This window comes from Callorhinchus milii, unplaced genomic scaffold (assembly GCF_018977255.1).
Source record: "Callorhinchus milii isolate IMCB2004 unplaced genomic scaffold, IMCB_Cmil_1.0 Scaffold5, whole genome shotgun sequence".
NCBI classification, from domain to species: domain Eukaryota; kingdom Metazoa; phylum Chordata; class Chondrichthyes; order Chimaeriformes; family Callorhinchidae; genus Callorhinchus; species Callorhinchus milii.
The window spans coordinates 62,429,140-62,448,904 of record NW_024704746.1 but is presented as its reverse complement, the minus strand read 5'-3'; the positions used below and the strand labels follow the sequence as shown (position 1 = coordinate 62,448,904).

The 19,765-nt window shown below is 39.6% G+C and overlaps 2 protein-coding genes across 2 annotated transcripts in view; one reads left to right on the top strand and one right to left on the bottom strand.

Moving 5' to 3' along the window:
- The window catches only part of fbxl13 (F-box and leucine-rich repeat protein 13), a 61,261-nt gene that overhangs the window by 17,020 nt on the left and 24,476 nt on the right, over window positions 1-19,765 (top strand). The window contains exon 6 of the mRNA XM_007890896.2: window positions 15,427-15,479. Within this exon, the coding sequence (XP_007889087.2) occupies window positions 15,427-15,479 (53 nt within the window). The remainder of the gene's footprint in view (window positions 1-15,426; window positions 15,480-19,765) is intronic.
- Window positions 1-19,765, bottom strand: part of lrrc17 (leucine rich repeat containing 17) — a 30,087-nt gene that overhangs the window by 6,388 nt on the left and 3,934 nt on the right. Inside the window, exon 2 of the mRNA XM_007890895.2 lies at window positions 13,106-13,987. Within this exon, the coding sequence (XP_007889086.1) occupies window positions 13,106-13,874 (769 nt within the window). The 5' untranslated portion in view covers window positions 13,875-13,987. The remainder of the gene's footprint in view (window positions 1-13,105; window positions 13,988-19,765) is intronic.

Here is a 19,765-nt window from a genome sequence, read left to right as displayed (position 1 = left end):
ACAAAATTACATTTTTGTACAGCGCCATTCACATCGGGAGGACTTCCCAAGGTGCTGGACAATCAGAGATTTGGACCCGAGCTGGGGTCCAAATGTATTCACTGAGAGAGCAAGAATTCCTGCCTTAGGATGAGCTTAAAAGCTATGTGTTTCACAAAAGACCAAAGGATGAATTCTGGAATAATTTCAGAATTTAGAGCCTAGAGCTATGAAGAAAGATTGGCCATTCTTGAAAAGAAAAGACTGGGAACTCGGGTGGAGGGGTGGTAGGAAATAGGTAGGGATTTTTAAAATTTCAAAGGGTTTGGAAAATTTGGATGCGGATGTTTTGCTACAAAATTCAAACCCAGTTTCATATTCACAGCTTCATATTAGGACAATAAAAGTGGATAGGATATGGGGAGAATCTTTCTAAGGGGATAAGCACACAGAAAATAAATTAACAGCAAGGATGGTGGAACTGCAATGCATTCAAACTCAGTTCAAATTAGCTCAACGTGTGTTAGCACCTTTAATTAATCACAAGTTTTTTAAAGGCTTCATCTATAAACAGCAAAGATGCGGGATAGCACTTTTATGCCAATAAAAGCTTTTCTCGTACACTAGTTGGACATTTTCTAGCTTACAAAATACAGGACAAGGCATTCATAAAATTACCTGCTAATGAAAACCAGCTGCTGGATTCTTTTTGCTAGAAAGTAGATATTTATATCAAGGTTGTGCATTTTTATGGCCATTTGACCTCCTTAGCCTCCTTCAAGTCCCGCCTCAAAACCCTCCTCTTCGACCATGCCATCGGTAACCCCCCTTCCCTTCCCCTCCCTTCTCCCCCAATGACCCCAGCTCAAGTCTGAAATGCTGTACACTGTCCAGTGCCTTGGGACGTCCTCTCGGCCTGAAAGGCAATATACAAATGTAATCTTGTTGTTGTTGTTCTTGTTAAATGATGCGAGATGCAGTGATGTTTTTGTTTTTGTAGGAAGATTGCAAATTTTTTGGTTTATTCCAGGAGCACTATGAATTAACCAACTACGGTTTGAACATATACATTTTGCTAATTCTTACAGAAAATGGTAGGACTTTATTCTATGGTCATTCCGTCCCCCAATCCCCCCCCCCACCCCCCCATCACCTTTCTCCCATGACAGGCATCCAATCTCACCACTGTACAGCGCTCTAAGACCCAATCCTGTGAAAAGGATACACACAGTCATACCATTTTACAGTACAGTATATTGTGTGAATTGCTTTGAGATGTATTGAAGAGGTATCGATAAGAGCCTATATTAAATGCAAAGATTTTATGATTGTTATTACAGTAAACCCACACCTTGAGGACTCCAGGTCTCTGGAATTCAGACCCAGCGGAAAAGGGGAAACTTTTTTAAAAATTCTGTATGTAGATTCCGTCTATCCAGAAATTCCAGCTCACTCGACCTGATAATAAATAAATAATAATAATCCTTGTATTTGATATAGCACTTTTCACATCTTCTTAGACGTCTCAAATCGCTTCACAGAATATACTGTAAAGTGAATTGACTGTATATTTATGAGCAAAACTGTTGTTGTAGCAGTGTCCCACAAACAGTCGTGGATTGAAGTGACCAATTTATTATTGGTTTTTTTTCTTGAGGGCTTATCATCTCCCCACTCCTCCCCATAAATCCGGCCAGCCAGGGGGTTTGGTGTATTATTATTATTATTATTTTCTAACATATAATTTCAAACCAGATATAAACATATTGCCATAAAATTACCATTGTTTATTAATTTCTCTTACTGAAAGTCTGAATTGAAATTTATTTTTAATTTTTTTAGGTTCGGATAGCATAGTAGTTAACTGGCTTAGAAAATAATTGTACTTCTACTTGGTTCAGCCCTGATGCATTCCAGTTCACATTGCTTTGTTAAAGGAAATTGTTTACTGGCACAATTTCCAATATAAAGATTTATTTTGAAGGGAAATAGGATTCAGATGTAATGGATTCAGATGAAGTTTCAGTTCTTTCGCTTGTTACCAGATGTTCGTGCCCTGTCTTTTTTTGCNAAAAAACTTGTGTTTAAAATTTGAATGATTTTGTGAAGTTACTATATCAGACCGCTATATGTCTTAAACAGTGTATTCATGTTTCAGTAACTTATGCCCCTCCTGTAACCAATCAGTTATAAACCCAGCAATCCTTGCCCCTTTTCAGACATAGAGACACAAAAAATATTTTGCAGCCACACAGTGAAGATTAAAAAACAAACACCCACAGCAATCATGAAATACAAATTTCAAGAGCAAAAATTCGAAACAATTAAAAAAACACCTTTATGCGTTATTGAAAATTAAATATGACTGGAAGTATGTTCAAAGCAATAAAAAAAACACTTTGGATACAATTAATTGGAAACTGCTGGAGCTATATGTTTATAGTCAGCTTTTGAGATTGTCCACAGAATGCCACCACCAACTATGCTCAAATCTTACAAACACAATTATAGATTTTAATAGTTCATAAATGGACCAGGACCATAAAGAATGCAAATAGAATTCTTGGCCTTATGTCTAAAGGCATAGAGTACCAAAGGAAAGAAGTAATGTTTAACTTATATAAAACTTTGGTTCTAGTACATTTGGACTATTTGCAGTTCTGTCACCATCTTGCAGGAAGGATTGTGTAGCAATAGAGAGTACAGCATATATTTACGAGGATTTTTCCAGGGATAAGTGGATAGGGTTATCAAAAAAGATAGGACAAGTTGGAGCTTTTCTCTCTGGAGATGAGATGATTGAAAAAAGGAAGCTTGATTCATTCATGAGGGAGAAGGGAATAGGAGGAGTTGGAGGTTCATGTAGAGTATCAACATTGGCACAGACTAGTTGGGCCAAATGGCCTGTTTCTGTACTGTATCATTCCATATAAATTGTTGGAAAAGAGATGTGAGTTTTTCCCGGTGTCTTAGCTAACAATCCCCCAATGNAAAAAATTGGTCATTGTTGTGTGCATGTTGTTTGCTAACATTATACAGTCACTTAACACTAAACTTAAAGCTTCCTTTGGACGAGACATTAAACACATCTTTCAGTTGAGACATTAAACTGAAGACCTGTTTGTCTGTTCAGGTGAATATGAAAGATCTCATGGGACTCTTTGAAAAGAGGATGGAGTTTCTCCCAATGTGCTGGCCCACAGTCCCCCAAATAAAGTTGATTGTTCGCTTCATGGCTGTTTGTGGAACACTGCTGTGTGCAAATTAGCTGCAGCGTTCGCCTATAAAATACACAGTCACTACACATTACAGTATATCTCATGAACTTCTTTGAGACATCCTCCTGAAATGAAAGGTGCTATTTCAAATACAATAATTATTATTACAAATAAATCTTTGAAGTGTATTGAAACGTTTTGACATGATAAGTCGCTGTATCAAATACAAGGATTATAATTTTATTGTTTATTACAGTAGACTATAGCAGATCTTTTAATCTCATTTCTCCATATCTTTAATTTAATTTAATTTATTATCAGTCAATTCACTTTACAATATATTCTGTGAAGTGCTTTGAGATGTCTAGAAGACGTGAAAAGCGCTATATCAAATGCAAGGATTATTATTATTATCATTTAATGCCTTTCAACCTCTTTCATTCATAATGGTTTAATTGCACTTTACTGAACTCTAGTTGCATATAAACATATTGCATTTATTTTATTGCATGACACATCTAGGCTACAGTTCAAAAGATATAAAAGCATCTAGATTCCCTGAAACGTGTGTTTTATTTAAACAGCTTGAATAACGTTCTTGGCATTCGCAGGTTTTACAAAAATATGAGAAATTTTCCAGTTCAACTGCCAGAGGCATTGGAATTAGTCTCATAGACTCGTCTAAGGTGGGAAAAATTAGCCGTGGCTCCTGCTCACTATTTAGGGATCACTACTGCACATGTGGCTTTGTAGACATTGGGTTTGAACAGCATCAGGATTGTCTGTGTTTGCCCCTTGTGGTTGAAGAGACTGCCAACACTTTCTCATATGGCTCACTCATGAATAATGACTACCTGAGGGCCCCACGGAGCCGTTCACCAGCAAAAGGAAAAATAAGTCAAAACCTTTCAGGAATATAAAAAATTGCCAAGAATACAAAAGTATTACTTTTGGAATAATCTTTGTAACTTGCCAATGCGCGTGTTTCACGTAATAACTTTTAATGCAGAACGTTGCAAAAAAAATTCTTATAAATATTCCAACGTGAACAAAATTGAATAAGACAAATGCTAGGAGCCACATAACTGCTCTCAATTGATGGTATTCGTAAGTATGTCTTCTGAGTCCAAAAGTTGTAGACTCAAACTCCATGTTGGGACTTTGAGCTTTGGATACTCTTTAGCATGATGATGGTTGTCCGCATATGTCAGACACTTGGCTGACCAAAAAAATTGCTTTATGCTCATATCCATGAGACATAAGATTTATAGAAATTGCTGTCTGATTACTAATATAATGTAGTTGTATTGTTATCAATTGGCTGAATACATTCACTTTCAGGACTTTCAGGAAGAGTCCATACAGCTATCAAAGCAGGTGCATTCAGTCCTTGGGTGACCATTACACTTTTCAATTGTACTGTAGTATAAAAAAAACTTTACTGGAATACTTAGCAGCTTCATTTTATTAACATATAAAATTACTCCTCATGGAGGGTGTACTATTTGCAGTGATTCAGAACAAAAAGGGTAATATACTTTGTTGCATACTGTGCAATCCAAAAATAAATGTGAAGTAGGCTTCTTGATCAGCTTGAAGTGAAGTTTCCAGAGTATACTGCAGTGCTACAGTGTCGACCAAGCAGCTAAGAATTGATTCAGGTTCGAATCCCAAACAACCTTCACAACTTTCAAGGAACTAATAAAGCTGGACATTTTTCTGTAATATTAACTGTAATAACAGTGGTCTGTTATTATGCACCCCAATTTTGCACTGGTCCACTTATAGTACAGGTGTACTTTACTGGTTTACCCACGTCCTTCCGACATGAAATGCGCTATACAAATACAATCTTGTTTTTGTGTGCAGGAAGTGACATCAGTGAGTTTCCAGCACGTGATAACCCAATAAGCTTTTTATTGCGGAAAAAATAACGGGTAAGGTGGTCGTACAAAACCTTCTTCAAAATCAGTCTCAAGACCCACCTCTTTGACTGTGCCTTCGGTCACCTTCATTTGCCCCCTGCCCTCCACCCTCCCTGATCCCGACCCCCAGCTCCGGTCCGAAACACTGATTGTCCTGTGCCTTGGGACGTCCTCCCGTCGTGAGAGACGCTATACAAATGTAATTTTGTTGTTGTTTTGCTAGCTGGACAAGTAGCGGGAAAGCTTGCCAGACAGTAACAACAATGGCAAGCTATACAGTTTTAGCTGGTTAGACTCCAGCAGTTACCCCAACGCACACTCTGGGGTCCCCAAGCCTTGGCTCTTGCTAACCTGTGCCTAATACTTTCTGGAATTAGGTAAGCAGGATGCATTCCTCCAGGGAGAGCGCGCACATTTCATTCCAACAATCTATCTCTGGGATTTCCATGTCCAGGTGGGATGCATGGAATTCTCAGCTTGGTTTGGATACTCTTAAGCACGGTGATGGGTTTCCGTGTGGTCAGAGAGCAAGCTGACCATCCAAAAATATATATATTTTGATACTGTCCAAATGGACGCCTTGGTTTCTTCTGGTCCAGTAAATTTCTAGATTCCTTCCTATTTTAACCCTGTTCTCCAAGAAAATCTAATTTGGTAAAGGTTCACATACCTATTTTCTTCTAGGCTTACACAATCTATTTTGGAGATGGCAGCACTTCCAACAAGTTGGATTCCCATTGTTTTAAACAATTAAAAGTTTGTCTGGGAATATAATATGTTGTACAAGTAAACACGTGGCCCACAAACCTATATTGCACTTGGAAGACTAATGTTATCAGCAACGCCCTTGGGGTTAAAAATGTTTTCTCTACGAAGCTTCTTCTCTCTTCCAGACTGACATATCTGGAAATTCCTTAAGTTTGAATTTAAACATTAGGGACATGTATAGATCCCAAAGCTCTATCTGGATATTGTGTCATTGTTTATCTGTTCGACTGACAGATTGTTTAAAATATAAATACTTTTGTTGTATTAATGTCACTTATAGAGATGCAAAACTTCACATATTTTGCATTCTTGCCGAACTGATAATTGTGGAACTAAAGGCAACGGAACATCTCAATGTCAACAAATTATTAGTAAGGCAACAATGTTAACCTAAAGCCAGGAGGCTGGGTGGGGCATTGAGCTTTCTTATTGCAATTGTACCGACAAGATCTACTTTGAAATCGTGCACACAGCAATTGGATGGAATGTACCTTCTCTAGCAGATGGCTGTAAGGTTTCTGAATGAAGGAGGTTTGGCAGCTCAACCAAGTTCTCATTGGCCAGTCGCCCAAAACATCTTAAAGTTGCTTATAAATAACCGCTGCTTGGAACACAATTGATGGTTAACCCAGAGAGGCCACCTAGAAGGCTGGCGTGTTTAATGGAAAATTCGCATTTGGGCACTAGCAAGTCGTCAGTGGTTAGATCACTCGCCTCACAAGCGAGAGAGACCTGGGTTCAATTCCAGGCAGGGCGAAACCTTGGGCAAGTTTCCTTACTCCACAAGCCTGATAATAATCCCTCAAGAAAAAATAATAAATTGGTCACTTCAATCCATGACGTTTGTGGGACACTGCTGTGTGCAATTGGCTGCCGTGTTTTGCCCACAAATATATACAGTCAATTCACTTTAAAGTATATTCTTTGAAGAGCTTTGAGATGTCCAGAAGACGTGAAAAATGCTATATCAAATGCAAGGATTATTATTATATATTATTATATCTTCTGAACTTGAGGTTAAAAGTACATTGTTAAGGTACTTCAAGGGTAAGGCATAAGTTCCATCCAGACCAGTGAGGCGGGTTTGAATCATGATCATGTTGAGTTACCGAGTTTCAGTTGAGCAGCAGTTAGGCATTATCATTGGCATCAATGCCCTGGTTTAAGGAAGGGAAAATTAGCCTGGTTTGTGCTACTGATTGTTATCCAGACACCTCTCCTGAAAAAGTATGCTTGTTGTCATTGGGTGAGGGGCAGATTCAGCTGTGAAACACTGTAATAATAATAATAATAATAATCCTTGCATTTGATATAGTGCTTTTCACGTCGGGGGACGTCCCAAAGCGCTTCACAGAATACACTGTAAAGTGAATTGACTGTATATTCGTGGGTGAACGCGGCAGCCAATTGCGCACAGCAATGTCCCACAACAGTCATAGATTGAAAATGACCAATTTTTTTATTATTGTTTTTGGTTTTGGAGGGATTATTATTAGGCTCTGTGTGGACTAAGGAAACTTGCCCAAGGTTTCGCCCTCTGCCTGGAATTGAACTCAGGTCTCTCGCTTGCAAAGCGAGTGCTCTAACCACTGAGCTACAGGATTCCACTGTAGTTGAATAGCTTGTCGGCACTCATTGGCAGGGCTTCACACATGAATAACACATGAACAGAACATTAACTGAGCAAAAGGGAAGAAGTCGGGTGACTTCAGGTGGAGGAGAGGATAAAATTGTCAGAAAGACGATGAAAAGTACATTGTTGTACAGAGATGTGAGAGTTTATCCAGCATCTAACCAAACTTACAACAACTTGGATTTATATACCTCCCTTCATGCGGGTCACTTCTTGTAGTGCTTAACAGCAGAGTGTCTTGATGCAGAGCTGGAAAGGAAGGGGAGGTGACCGAGCCATGGTGGAAGGGGAAAGTCTTCAGGTGTGATTTGAAGGTGGGCAAAGTGGTGGCAATGCAGAGGGATTCAGGCATGGAATTCCGGAGATTCAGGGCACAGTTACTGAAAGAACGATTGTCAGTTGCAGAGCAGAGGCGATGAGGAACATGCAGAAGCCCTGGTAAGGGGAAGGGTCCTGGTAAGGGACCAGATGTAGAGTAGGAAGGATAACTGTGGATTGTACCTGACCCCAAGGTTGCTCATAGGTTTGATGATTCTGAGGGATTGGCAGGGAAGGTTAAGGAGGTCAGAACTGCAGATGAGAAGACTTGACAGGAGCGAAGGAGGATGACTTACCAACCTTGTGGCTTGGCCACATCTCAACTGCAGCCAGTGATTGATAAGCTAGTGGGGAACAAGCAATTGCAAAAATCACACTAATCTAAATAAGCTTGTATTAAAGTAATATTTTGTTTCCAGGAGCAACTGAGTAGAGATATTTATGGTGAGGCCCTCCCCTATAGCAATTAAGAAAAATGTATTTGGCATCAAGCCGAAAAAGTTGGCTATCACTGCTTTAAAGAATCTTACAGTTCTTGATGTAAAAGAAAAATACCTTTCATTCCATTTTGACTCGTATAACATTGAAGCCTTCTTACAAGAATTTTTTTTTAACACATGGAAAGTTCCAGTGAGTCATTAAGCTAGAGTCTTAAACTAGTTTCATGAGAAATTATTCAAGTATAAAGAATTGTCAGGTGAAACTCAGTTGATAGGCCTCAGAAGACAGAAACGAAAATCACAAAGGGGCCAGCCATAACCCTTTAAGAGGCGTTAAGATGTTAGTCATACTGTATTACATGTTCTGTTTGGTATTTCCACTGCTATATAATAAACAGTGGCCATCGCCATGATAATCGGTTGCTTTTGATAATTTACAATTTATCGGTTTGCTATAGTGTTCATTTACAATTTATTTGAAAAATAGCTCGACATAAAGCTCTACATATGACACCTCCCTACCTCTCCGACCTGCTTACTCCCCAACCCACCACCCATTGCCTCCAGTTGACTAGCTCCGGCCTCCTGTATATCCCTCGTGCCCTCCACCATCGTTCCACCATCGGTGGTTGGGGTTTTCAGCCACTACAACCCGAAACTCTGGAACACTCTTCCTCTATCCTTCCACCTTGCCCCTTTCGGCCCCATTTTCAGATCATGCCTAAAGACCTTCCATTTCGACCATGCCTACAGTCACCTCCCCCCCCACCCACCCGCCCCCCGGCTCAGCGTCATAATAATAATAATAACTTGCAGTCATACTCTGCAACTGTCAAGCGCTCTGAGACGCTACCCTGCTAGAGGGGGCGCAATATAAATGTAAGTTGTTGTTCTGTGCTTTTAACAACAGTAGCAAATAATAACTGTAACGTTTGCCAATTGCTGGACTTGGGAAGAATTAGTATGACAGTTGTTCACTGATAGTTTTATGCTGCTGGAGAAATCTGTATCACTTCCAGCAGCATACTTTTTCAAGGTGGAAAACAGCTTCTCACTCTGAAATCACATCGTCTGCAACCTTACATGTTACTATTCAAATGTTGCCTATTTTGAATTCTTAAAAGGTTTTCAACATTTTTTTAAAGTTTAAAATACATACCTGATTTATATTGCAGCTGATGCATTGATTTGATTCCTAAAAATATCCCCAAAGTGTTTTTGAAAACAGGGCTCAGATTTAAACAAGTCCCCTGAAATCTGATTGATGCTGCACACTTTTAGTGTTGCATAAATAGGGTTATATAAATAAGGCATAAGTGACTCATAATTTCAGAAAGAGCCTGAGATTTTGCCAAAGCAAATATAATCAGAAACATTGCATCAAGACTGAACTACACAATGGAAAACAAAAGGATTACTTTATATGTTTTCGTATCTGCAGCAAAAGTTAAATATGTAAACTGTTTAACGTTAAACCGCCTGCCGCGGCATACAAGTGTACCAGAAATCTGCTATTTTAATTTGCTACATTGGGGAAGAATGATAATCAAGTATTCTCCACAAATTATTTAAAAACAAACTGAAACATGAGGCAGAAGTGATTTACCATTTGTGTTTCTTTGAGGAAAGGCCTCTTCGTTTCCTTTTTTAAATGGGGCATTTGCTGCCTTATTACCTTTGCTGAGTCACAAAGTCTCGCCTAAAATATATAGGTTTTCTGATATCACCTGGATATCAGGTGGCATAACAACACTGTAGATGGAAGTAAGTATAAAGAGTACAAATGTCTTCTTACATTGACTGGACATGCCTCAGTTTGAGTTGAGGCACGTGGGTGATGATTAATCCTCTGTATTTCATGTGCTGAATCACTATTTGGTTCATGCTGGTGTGGAAACACTTGGATTATGTAAAATAAACAAAATTATTTCAAAATGATTCACAGTAAAGCACGAGGTGTTAGATTTTGGACAGGATGTGCCGTATTTTGTATGTACAGAAATGACAGTAAAAAAAATGAATGTTTATTTTTCTTTTGAACCAAATTGAATAATAGAATAATTAATTAAAACAATAATATGGGAGAAAATCTTCACGTCCTAGACAGAATTGCTATTTCCATTTTATCTTGGTGTCAAGCCAACATCTCTTTACTTCCTGTTGAATCAAAAGACTGCCCAAGACTACTTAATACGTTTCAGCCAACTCAGCATGCACAGATCTAACATAAATTAATATCTTTCTTAGTTTGTGTCATGTCTTTTGATTCCAATTTCTTGAATCTCCACAAAATACCTTTCTACAACCAATATAATCCTAATGATGTAGCACCTTATCACTTTGTCGAGACATCTCAATGAGCTTCACAGGATATACTGTAAAGTGGATTGACTATAATTTGTGGGCGAAACATGGCAGCCAGTTTCCGCACAGTAATGTCCCACAAACAGCCATGGAGAGAGTGACCAGTTTTATTTGGGGGATTTATTGGCCAGGACACTGTGAGACACTCTCTTCGCTTTTCAAATAGTGCCATGGGATCTTTAACGTCCACCTGAACAGGTAGACAGAACCTCGTTTAACAACTCATATCCAAACAACAGCACCTCTGACAATGCAACACCCTCATCTTAATCTATGTGATTCCAAGTCTTGACATGGGCTTGACGCCACAACCTTCTGACCCAAAGGCGAAAATGCTACCACTGAGTGAGGCTGATACCCAATCTTTTGTTCCCCTTCATATTCAAATCCTAGATCATTTTCCTTATCTCATTTTAAGGAGGTACAAATTAAGCTCCCCAAGACTGTCTTGTTTACTCAGTGATACTGTAATCATCTCTCTTGTTTTTATCAGAATCTTTCCATATCTTTTTCTAAGTACTGTACAGTGACTCGAAAATGCTATAGCTAGATATATTGTCAAGGAAATGGGTACAATATTGTCATCACTTATTGTTTAGAAATATAATTGTTTTTTGACTTACCAGTATGTGTGTCAATTATAGGAACACAATATTTTTAAATTTTTTTAGCTAGTCTTAGATCTGCTTAGATATCTTAATATTCAGAATTACATATATAAAATGTTATCACTCAATGTCAAGAAAATTGGTAATGTAATATCAAACTGTTATAGGCCTTTCATGTACCAGATGAGGACTGAACTGGGTCAACACTTTTGACATGCTTCATAAAACATAACATGCTAGTGGTCTAAGGAAAGTTACGTAGTTTCTTAAATCAGGAAATGTTTATGTAAAATGAGCATTCTCACATTTTTTAGACTGCATAATGTGTCAGTGTTTCATTTATTTATATGTTACTCTTAGATTTAAACACTCTATAAGACTTATAAACCTGAAGGTTATCAGATTTGTGAAAATAGGTTTCAATTTCTTGCCAATTGGCATCAGCACCCAACAACCCAAGATTTTGCCTTCTGTTATTTGGAAGGTCACAGACAAAGATATTTACAATTGTTCACTTATATTAACTTCCAGCAGAATAAAATAACACATTTCTACTGTTTCTCAAGTATATAATTTTTGTTTTGATCTTTAAAGCTTCATAATTATTTGTTCTGATCTTGTATTTTTTCTTATTGACCAGCCAATGCTTTTCTGCCAGCTTGTACTTACCATTTTTCCCTGTTAGTACCAAACAAATTCTGACCCAATTCTTTTGTTGCCAGTATTTATTCATTTCCCCAAATTACTTCTGATTCTCATTGACCTCTATTATAGCCACTTATAGCATATATCCAAATATTCAAATAGGCTAATTGGCTTTTCATTACTCCATGTCAGACCTGGAAGAAATTCAGATTCCAAAGCTTTTGCACTTATATCTTAAAAGGTCATTGTGATTCCTTACATATCCCTTCTAGAATCTCTATTTGTCAAAACATCAGCACAGACAATTATTGTGGGTTATTTTGCTTGCCCTTCAGCATATAGTTTGTTTGCCCCATGATCCAATGCATCTTAACCTCCAAGATAGTCAAAACTCCAGTCTTAAACTATTCCCTTACAAAACTCTTCAGAACTTTCCAAAGAAGAGTGATTTGGTTTGATACATTGTGCTCCGTCTCTACCCCCTTAAATTGAGATAATGTCCTAAACCATGAAAACAAAGCAGTAACTCAAATCTAACTTGAGCAGTAACTCAAATAATGAGTTTTCTTAAACATTTACTTATTTGCTACCTTGTGTGAATGTTTTAAAGATTGTGGGGCCAAGGACCATTTTGGGACTTTAGTTCATAGACTAGACTAACACTCTAATGCAGTAGTGGGGAGGTCAGCATTATCATAGGAGCTATCTTTCAGATGAGATATTTAAACCATGCTGAAAGTGGCTTAGTGATACTGTAACATGACATACAGGACTTGAAACACACCATGAAATGAACATTATATGACTAATATAATGAAGTACTTATTTAGCTCACACTGTCCTACCCATTAGCACTTTGACTATAGTTGAGGATGTAGCTAACCTCAAAGTTGTGTTGATCAACTATCAACAATTCCACAGATCACTGTCGACCCGCTGGGTCTCCAAGCATATCTGTTTCAAGCCAATACAACCCCAAAGACAACTTACAGAATGCCCAGTTAAATGTCACTTTTCAAATTTGATTAACGCCCATTCAAATATCATGAAACACATATTTCTAAGCATTTTTCTGGTGTAAATAAATACAGCTGAGGATTACGTCAATATCTCAATTTCGACATGCAGAATTTTCATATAAATTTGCAAATGAATGGTTACCAGTTCAGAGCAATCAAGAGGATACTAATGCTTAAATCACACTAACCTTTATCTTGGCAATCTACTTGTGGCTTTGGGAAAAGGTAGATATGACAACGTGTGAAATCAACCTCTTTGAGGATAGAACTAGGAGGATCCATTACTTCGCTTATGTTGCTGAAGATATTATTAGGGCATAGCCAATCCGGATTGATCTTTTTCAACTTTTGACCAACATAAACTTTTGGAGACTTGCACTTGGCCAGATTTCCCAGGTTTTTGTGGCCAGGAACCTGCAACTTCCTAACCATATCTTCCAGATTACAATTGCAATCCCAGGGATTGTCATAGATCCGCAGATAATTTAGTTTAGGTATAGGGATAAAGACTTCTTCCGATAAAAATCGTAGTTGATTGTGTTGAAGTAGTAATGTATTCAGGTCATCCAACCCCTCAAAAGCGCCTGGTTGGATGGTAGTAATGTCATTGCGTTGCAAATCAAGGCTCTTCAAATTCTTTAACGTTGAAAACATAGAATCCTTCAGCCTATTGATCTTATTTCCTGCTAGTTGTAGATGAACAATGTCATCTGGCAGGTTGGATGGAATTGTGATGAGTTGCTTATCTTGACAAGTGAGAACCTTCTCAGAATAGTACAAGCTCTCTTCACATATATTCTTGAGTGGATGAGCAAATCTTTTGACATGACTTGAGTGCTTTCTCATGCATTTTGCACCGCAATGTTTATTTCGGTTTTCCTTCCTGCCATTCCTTATTTTCCTCAGCTCCACTGCTGTACAAAGCAGGAGAAACAAAATAATCTTAACCATTTGCATCCTGATATCCAGCTGGTCCTAGTAATGTAGAAATAACTGGGAAATTGAATGAAATTTGAGCCTTAGGTTGTTTTGAGCTTCAGGCAGATATGAAACTGTCACTCCTTAAAAAGCTGTAAAGAAAAATATATATATTGTTCATAACATATTTCAGTAATTTAGAAAAGCTCTAACCGCTCAGACAAAATACACATCAACAAATTGCATTTATATAGTGCCTTTCACCTTGGGAGGACATCCAGTCGACAGTTTGCACCTGATGTCTTAAACAGTTGTAAAGTAATAAGCATATTGACACCAATGCGCTCCAAAAAACAATGTTTTCAGAATATGTACCTTTGTTTTGTAAAGTATTTGTCATTTGCAGAAAGACAGGAGGCGGACACAAATTTTCCGAGCCAACAACAATTTGTATTTATATAGCACCCCTCACACAGAGTAGCGTCCCAGAGCGCTTCACAGTGGTGGAGTATGATGCCGAGCCGGGGGGTGGTGACTGTAGGCACGGCGAAGAGGAAAATCTTCAGGCGCGAGGGAAGGAGGTGGCAAGGCAGAGAGATGGAGCAAGAGTGTTCCAGAGTTTCGGGGAATAGTGGCTGAAAGTGCGGTCACTGCAGGTGAAGATGGAACGGAGGGTACGGGAGACATGCAGTGGGTTGCGGAGTAAGCAGGTCGGAGAGTTAGGGAGATGCCAGGGTATGAAGGAATTTGACAGGGTATGCACCCTGAAAAATAGTCTGTCCCTGTTTCCTATGTGACATGAACATTCCAGTTTACTGCCTAATAGTGCCTAATGATTGTATGATTATATTGGTGATGCTTACTGTTTTTAAGATTTTTAATTAGTATACTTTTAAAATATAACTAAACACTTACAATCTGTTTAATGTAGCATTCCGTACTTATTAAGGCATAGACGAGGCTGTGAGTTTTAATGACTGACTGAGGGCCCTTGAGAGGGTACATTTGCCAATTAACGTTAACTAAGTTGAAATATTGGCTTGACCTCAGCTGAGGTCAGGTTCTGATCGTCCTCCCATCTAGGAATTGAGTATCATGTCCTTGAGCACAGATGTGAAAACAAGGGTGTCAGAGACCTCCTGGACATCTGATTAGCTCAAGACTAAGAAACAGGAATTCTTCCAAATTAGCTGTCCGTATCTCTTTTTCTTATCAGTTATTTTCCCATGCGAAAAGAGCCTGCTCAAAGATCACTAGCAGCCTGCAAAGGGTGAGGGTTATCTCTGTGACAAGGGGAGATGGAATTAGAAACATATAGAAGATGTAACTTTGGAATAGTTGGAATTATCATAGGAGGAACAGCTGTGAGGCTAGGCTGGCCAGTGACTTCCCCAATGGAATTGGGTAATATCGTTTTTGTTGAATCTTACTGCTTTAATAATAATAATCCTTGCATTTAATGTAACTTAACAATATAATAATTGTATGTGTTAAAGCATTAACCTTTGAATTGTGCATGATATTAAAAGATTTGTAATTCACACCACCTGTATTGGGTGGTGAACCTTACATGGTTGATTATATATTTCAGGTGAATGTCGAAATCTTCAGGATCTGAATTTATCTGGATGTGCAGGTTTAACTGTGAGTACAACATTTTTGCTGCTTTTCTTTTTCCAGTTCTTTCTTTTCCTGAAGGTAGTTCCCCAATACTGGTCCAGGTGAGGTTTGCCGACATAGCATAGACTTGTGTTGAAACTTGGGATCTTGCTGGACTGCACAGCTTAGCATAACATCAGCCAACATCAACTTGATGTAACATCAGCCAATACATTTACCCGACCATTATGCAGGACTTTCCTGCTACTTTTCCGACTAATAACCATAACGCAATTTTTAATTTCTCTATTGTCTAGCCTTGACAACCAATATTTTTTATCAATCTTCACCATTGTTCCGAGAGGGGAGGAAAACCTAACAGAACATTATGTTGTTTGTTGGGATTTCGGTTTTGGTCAACAGGATATCTGGCACATGCAGAGATCCATCAACTTAAAAGGTTATGCAAAGCTGACTGAATGTCTAATATACTGAATATGTGAAGCATGAAATTTCCCTGTGCCTGACTGGAATGTGCACTCTCTCCCTGGAGGGATACACTTTGCTTACTTCATTCCAGAGAATATTACAAGTTGGCAAGAGCCAAAGCTTAGGGACCCAGAGTCTGCATTGGTGGACTGATTGAATTTAGCGAGCTAAAACCACTTAGCTTGCCATTGAGAGCACTGTATGGCAAACAGCTCACTGCTTTTACAGCTTGGACTAACAACAAAAAAAATGCATTTAACAACAACAAGATTACATTTGTAAAGTATTTAGCTCCTTTCATATCAGGAAGTCAACACAAGGCGCTGGACACTAAGGATTTGCACCCGACCCAGGTATTCAAATCAAGAGGGGTGGAGGGCAAGGGGAGGTGGGGGTTGGAAGGTGACCAAAGCCACAGTCGAAGAGGAAGGTTTTCAGATGGGTCTTAAAGGGGGCAAGGGAGGGGGCAAGGCGGAGGAACTTCGGAATGGAGTTCCAGAGGGTGGGGGCGGAAAGGTTGAAGGCCAGACTTCCGATGGTGGAACAGACAGCGAGGGGGACTTGGAGTAGGCGAATGCCCACCGAGCAGAGGGAGCGGATAGGTTGGTAAAGGTTTAGTGGGTCGCAGAGGTAGGGAGGAGCAAGACCATGGAGAGATTTAAAGGTGAGGCCGAGGATCTTGAACTCGATCCTTGGGGGATTGGGGAACCAGAGAAGTCGGGCGGTTGATTGGTTCACGGAGTTTAGACTATCCTCTTTCAGTGACTGGTCTGGCCATCCAAGCCAATGAGACAGGCTGCACTGTTTGTCCTGAGCAGTGCTGTGGAGTACTGCAGACCCACCTGGCTCAGGAACTGGACTACCAAGACTGCCACAAATGGTTGACTCGATTCTGACATTCCGTGCCTCAGCTTGGAGCAAGCTCAGTTCCAAGGAGTCTCCACTTAGATCCTCCCCCTACCCCCCAAAGGGATATGTGGGGATATGGAGAGAATAAAAGACTTCCTCATTGCATTACTTAAGCATACTGCTTGTGACTAAACTGAGGAGCAGATTGATGTTCTTCGTGGAGATACAGTTGGTAATATCTCTGTTTCAGAAGTGAGGAGAATAATATGAATTGCTCCGGGACCCTACGCCATGTGAAGGGTGTTATATAAATGCAAGTTGTTGTTGTTGAATCCAGACAATAATTTATTTGTGAGATAGAAACTGGATGAAATTCAATCGGTTCTTAGAGAGACAGCTCCAATGTTTCAAACTCCAGTATGAGTATCTCAGGCGCTGACAACATCAGCTTCCAAGGCTGCACTCTCCACCTCTCAAAGCCAGTCAGGAACCTCGGCGTTTTGTTCGACCCTGAGCTGTCCTTTCTTCCCCACATCCGCGCCACAACTGGCACCGCCTTCCACCACCTCCGGAACATCGCCAGACTACGGCACTACCTCACCCCTCACGCTGCTGAAACCCTGGTCCACGCCTTTGTCACCTCAAGGCTGGACTATGGGAACTCTCTCCTTCCTGGCACCTCCCTCTACAAGCTGCAGGTCATTCAGAACTCTGCAGCTCGTGTACTGTCCCGCACCAGGCTTCGCGACCACATCACTCCCACCCTCGCTCGCCTCCACTGGCTCCCCATCCCCCAGAGGATCGAATTCAAGATCCTCATCCTCACCTACAAGGCCATTCACGGCCTTGCTCCCTCCTACCTCTCCTACCTACTATCCCCCTACTTACCTGCCTGTACCCTACGTTCCTCTGGCTCTGGTCTTCTCCACATCCCCCGCCCTAACCGCCCTATCATCGGTAGCCGGGCTTTCAGCCTCTCAGCCCCGAGGCTCTGGAACTCCATCCCTCAGTGCCTTCGCCGCCTCCTCCCTTTCCTCCTTCAAGGCCGGTCTCAAGACCTTTCTCTTCAACCGTGCCTTCAGCTCCCCCTCGACTCTCTACCCCCTCCTCGCTCCCTCCCTTCCCTCCCCGCACCCTGACCATTTCCCCCCTGCTCGGGTCCCGACCCAACTGTCCAGCGCCTTGGGACGTCCTCCTGACGTGAAAGGCGCTCTATAAATGCAATCTTGTTGTTTTTGTTGTAGCAAAAGCGTACTATGTAGTTTGAAACATGTATCTCTCCTACTCTTGCCACTGCTGTCACCCACCACCCTTTGTATTCTGTCAGAAGGCAGTTTTTCTAACTGCCCAATAGAGGTAGGAGTGGACCTGACTTCCACTCTTAACAACCATGTTATTAATACCAATTCATGCCTAATTTGGTGGGAAAGTTCAAATAACAATCAAAGTGTGGATCCAAACTTCTCTTATATGCTGTACCCTCCACACATGAGTTTTTGGCTAGCATCTGAGTTAATAAATTTGTTTTTGCATATAGATTGCTCTCAGGTCCAGGTTACAATACTTTTCTCACTGTTACGTGAAAGATAGTTGCATTAGAATATTTTTGGGACTATTGGATGGGAATTTTGCTACTTGGCACAATGACTGTTGGTGATATCATCCAGCAGTCTATGTTTTCTGTCCAAAAACAATCATTTCTTAAAATGTGCAAGGAACTGGAATACATTGAATCATAATTTTACAGTTTCTGTGATACTCATGTACAGTGCCAGATTTCACTGAGAGTGGATCCATATTTGGATCAGCATTAGTCTTTTCAATTACTTTATTTGGAGCAGTGGGCTCTAGTGCATTTTTTAAAGCTGAAATCAAACTGCACTTATTGTATTTTATGTGGAATATCCCCCACAAGCTGAATTCAGGCATTTTTCATTTAAAAATAGAAGAGTCTTTGGTACCAAATAGTGGCTAAGGGCCATTGACGTAGAATAACAAATAAACAAAAATAGAGAGGGAGCTAATTTCAGATCATAGTTATGTCAGGACTGATGCCATGTTAAAGTATTGCATTAACCAAGCCATAGGAGCAGTCTCTGTTTGCCCAATGACAAACAAAGAACAAAGGAAAGCCAGAGAGGAAAAAGGAGAAAGAAAACTGAAAAAACAAAGTGTCTTTTAAGGATGATCAAAGTAAATGTCATTAAATAGCTAGCTGGCCTAAAAATGTGCTTGCAATAGAAAACACAGTGACTATTGCTAGTTCATCAGGCATCTTCAGCTCTGTGTTAAGGAGAAGGTTCCTAAATAATTTGCTGATAATACCAAGAGGTGTAGTCAGATGCATAATACAGGGGAAATTTATTGTATTTTAATGAGAATTAAGTACAGAATGGGAAATCGATTTTAATGCAAAAAGATGTAAGCAAATGCACATTGGTACAAGAATCATGAAAACAATGTGCACAATGCATGATTATATATTTGCATCGGTGGATGAATGCAAAAGCAAGGAATTTGAAAACTAATTGCTAAAATTTTAGATAATTCATGTCATCATAATCTTAAAATTATACCACAGGAACAGTCAACAATGAACTAATCAATATATATATATAAAGAAGCTGGAATGTATGTTCCTTTTTTATCAGTGGATAACTTTAATTAACAAATTTGATATATGTAAAACTTTCATGTATAGATTTGCATTATTATCAATAATTTTTTTTCCTGATTTGCAGCATTTATTTATATTGCTATGCTATGATTTAGGTATTATAGATGTAGTTCTTTTTTTGTTTGAGGTAATCTAGCTTGATAATTATTTATATAGGAATTCCGTAGCATAGTAGTTAGTGCCCTCGCCTTGGTAGCGAGTGGACCCAGGTTTGATTCGTGGGGCGAAACCTTCGGCAAATTTCCGTGCTCCAAATGCCTCTGCCTAACCTAGGAGTAAGTAGGAACACAGTTGTTAGATGATTGGTGGATCGCTT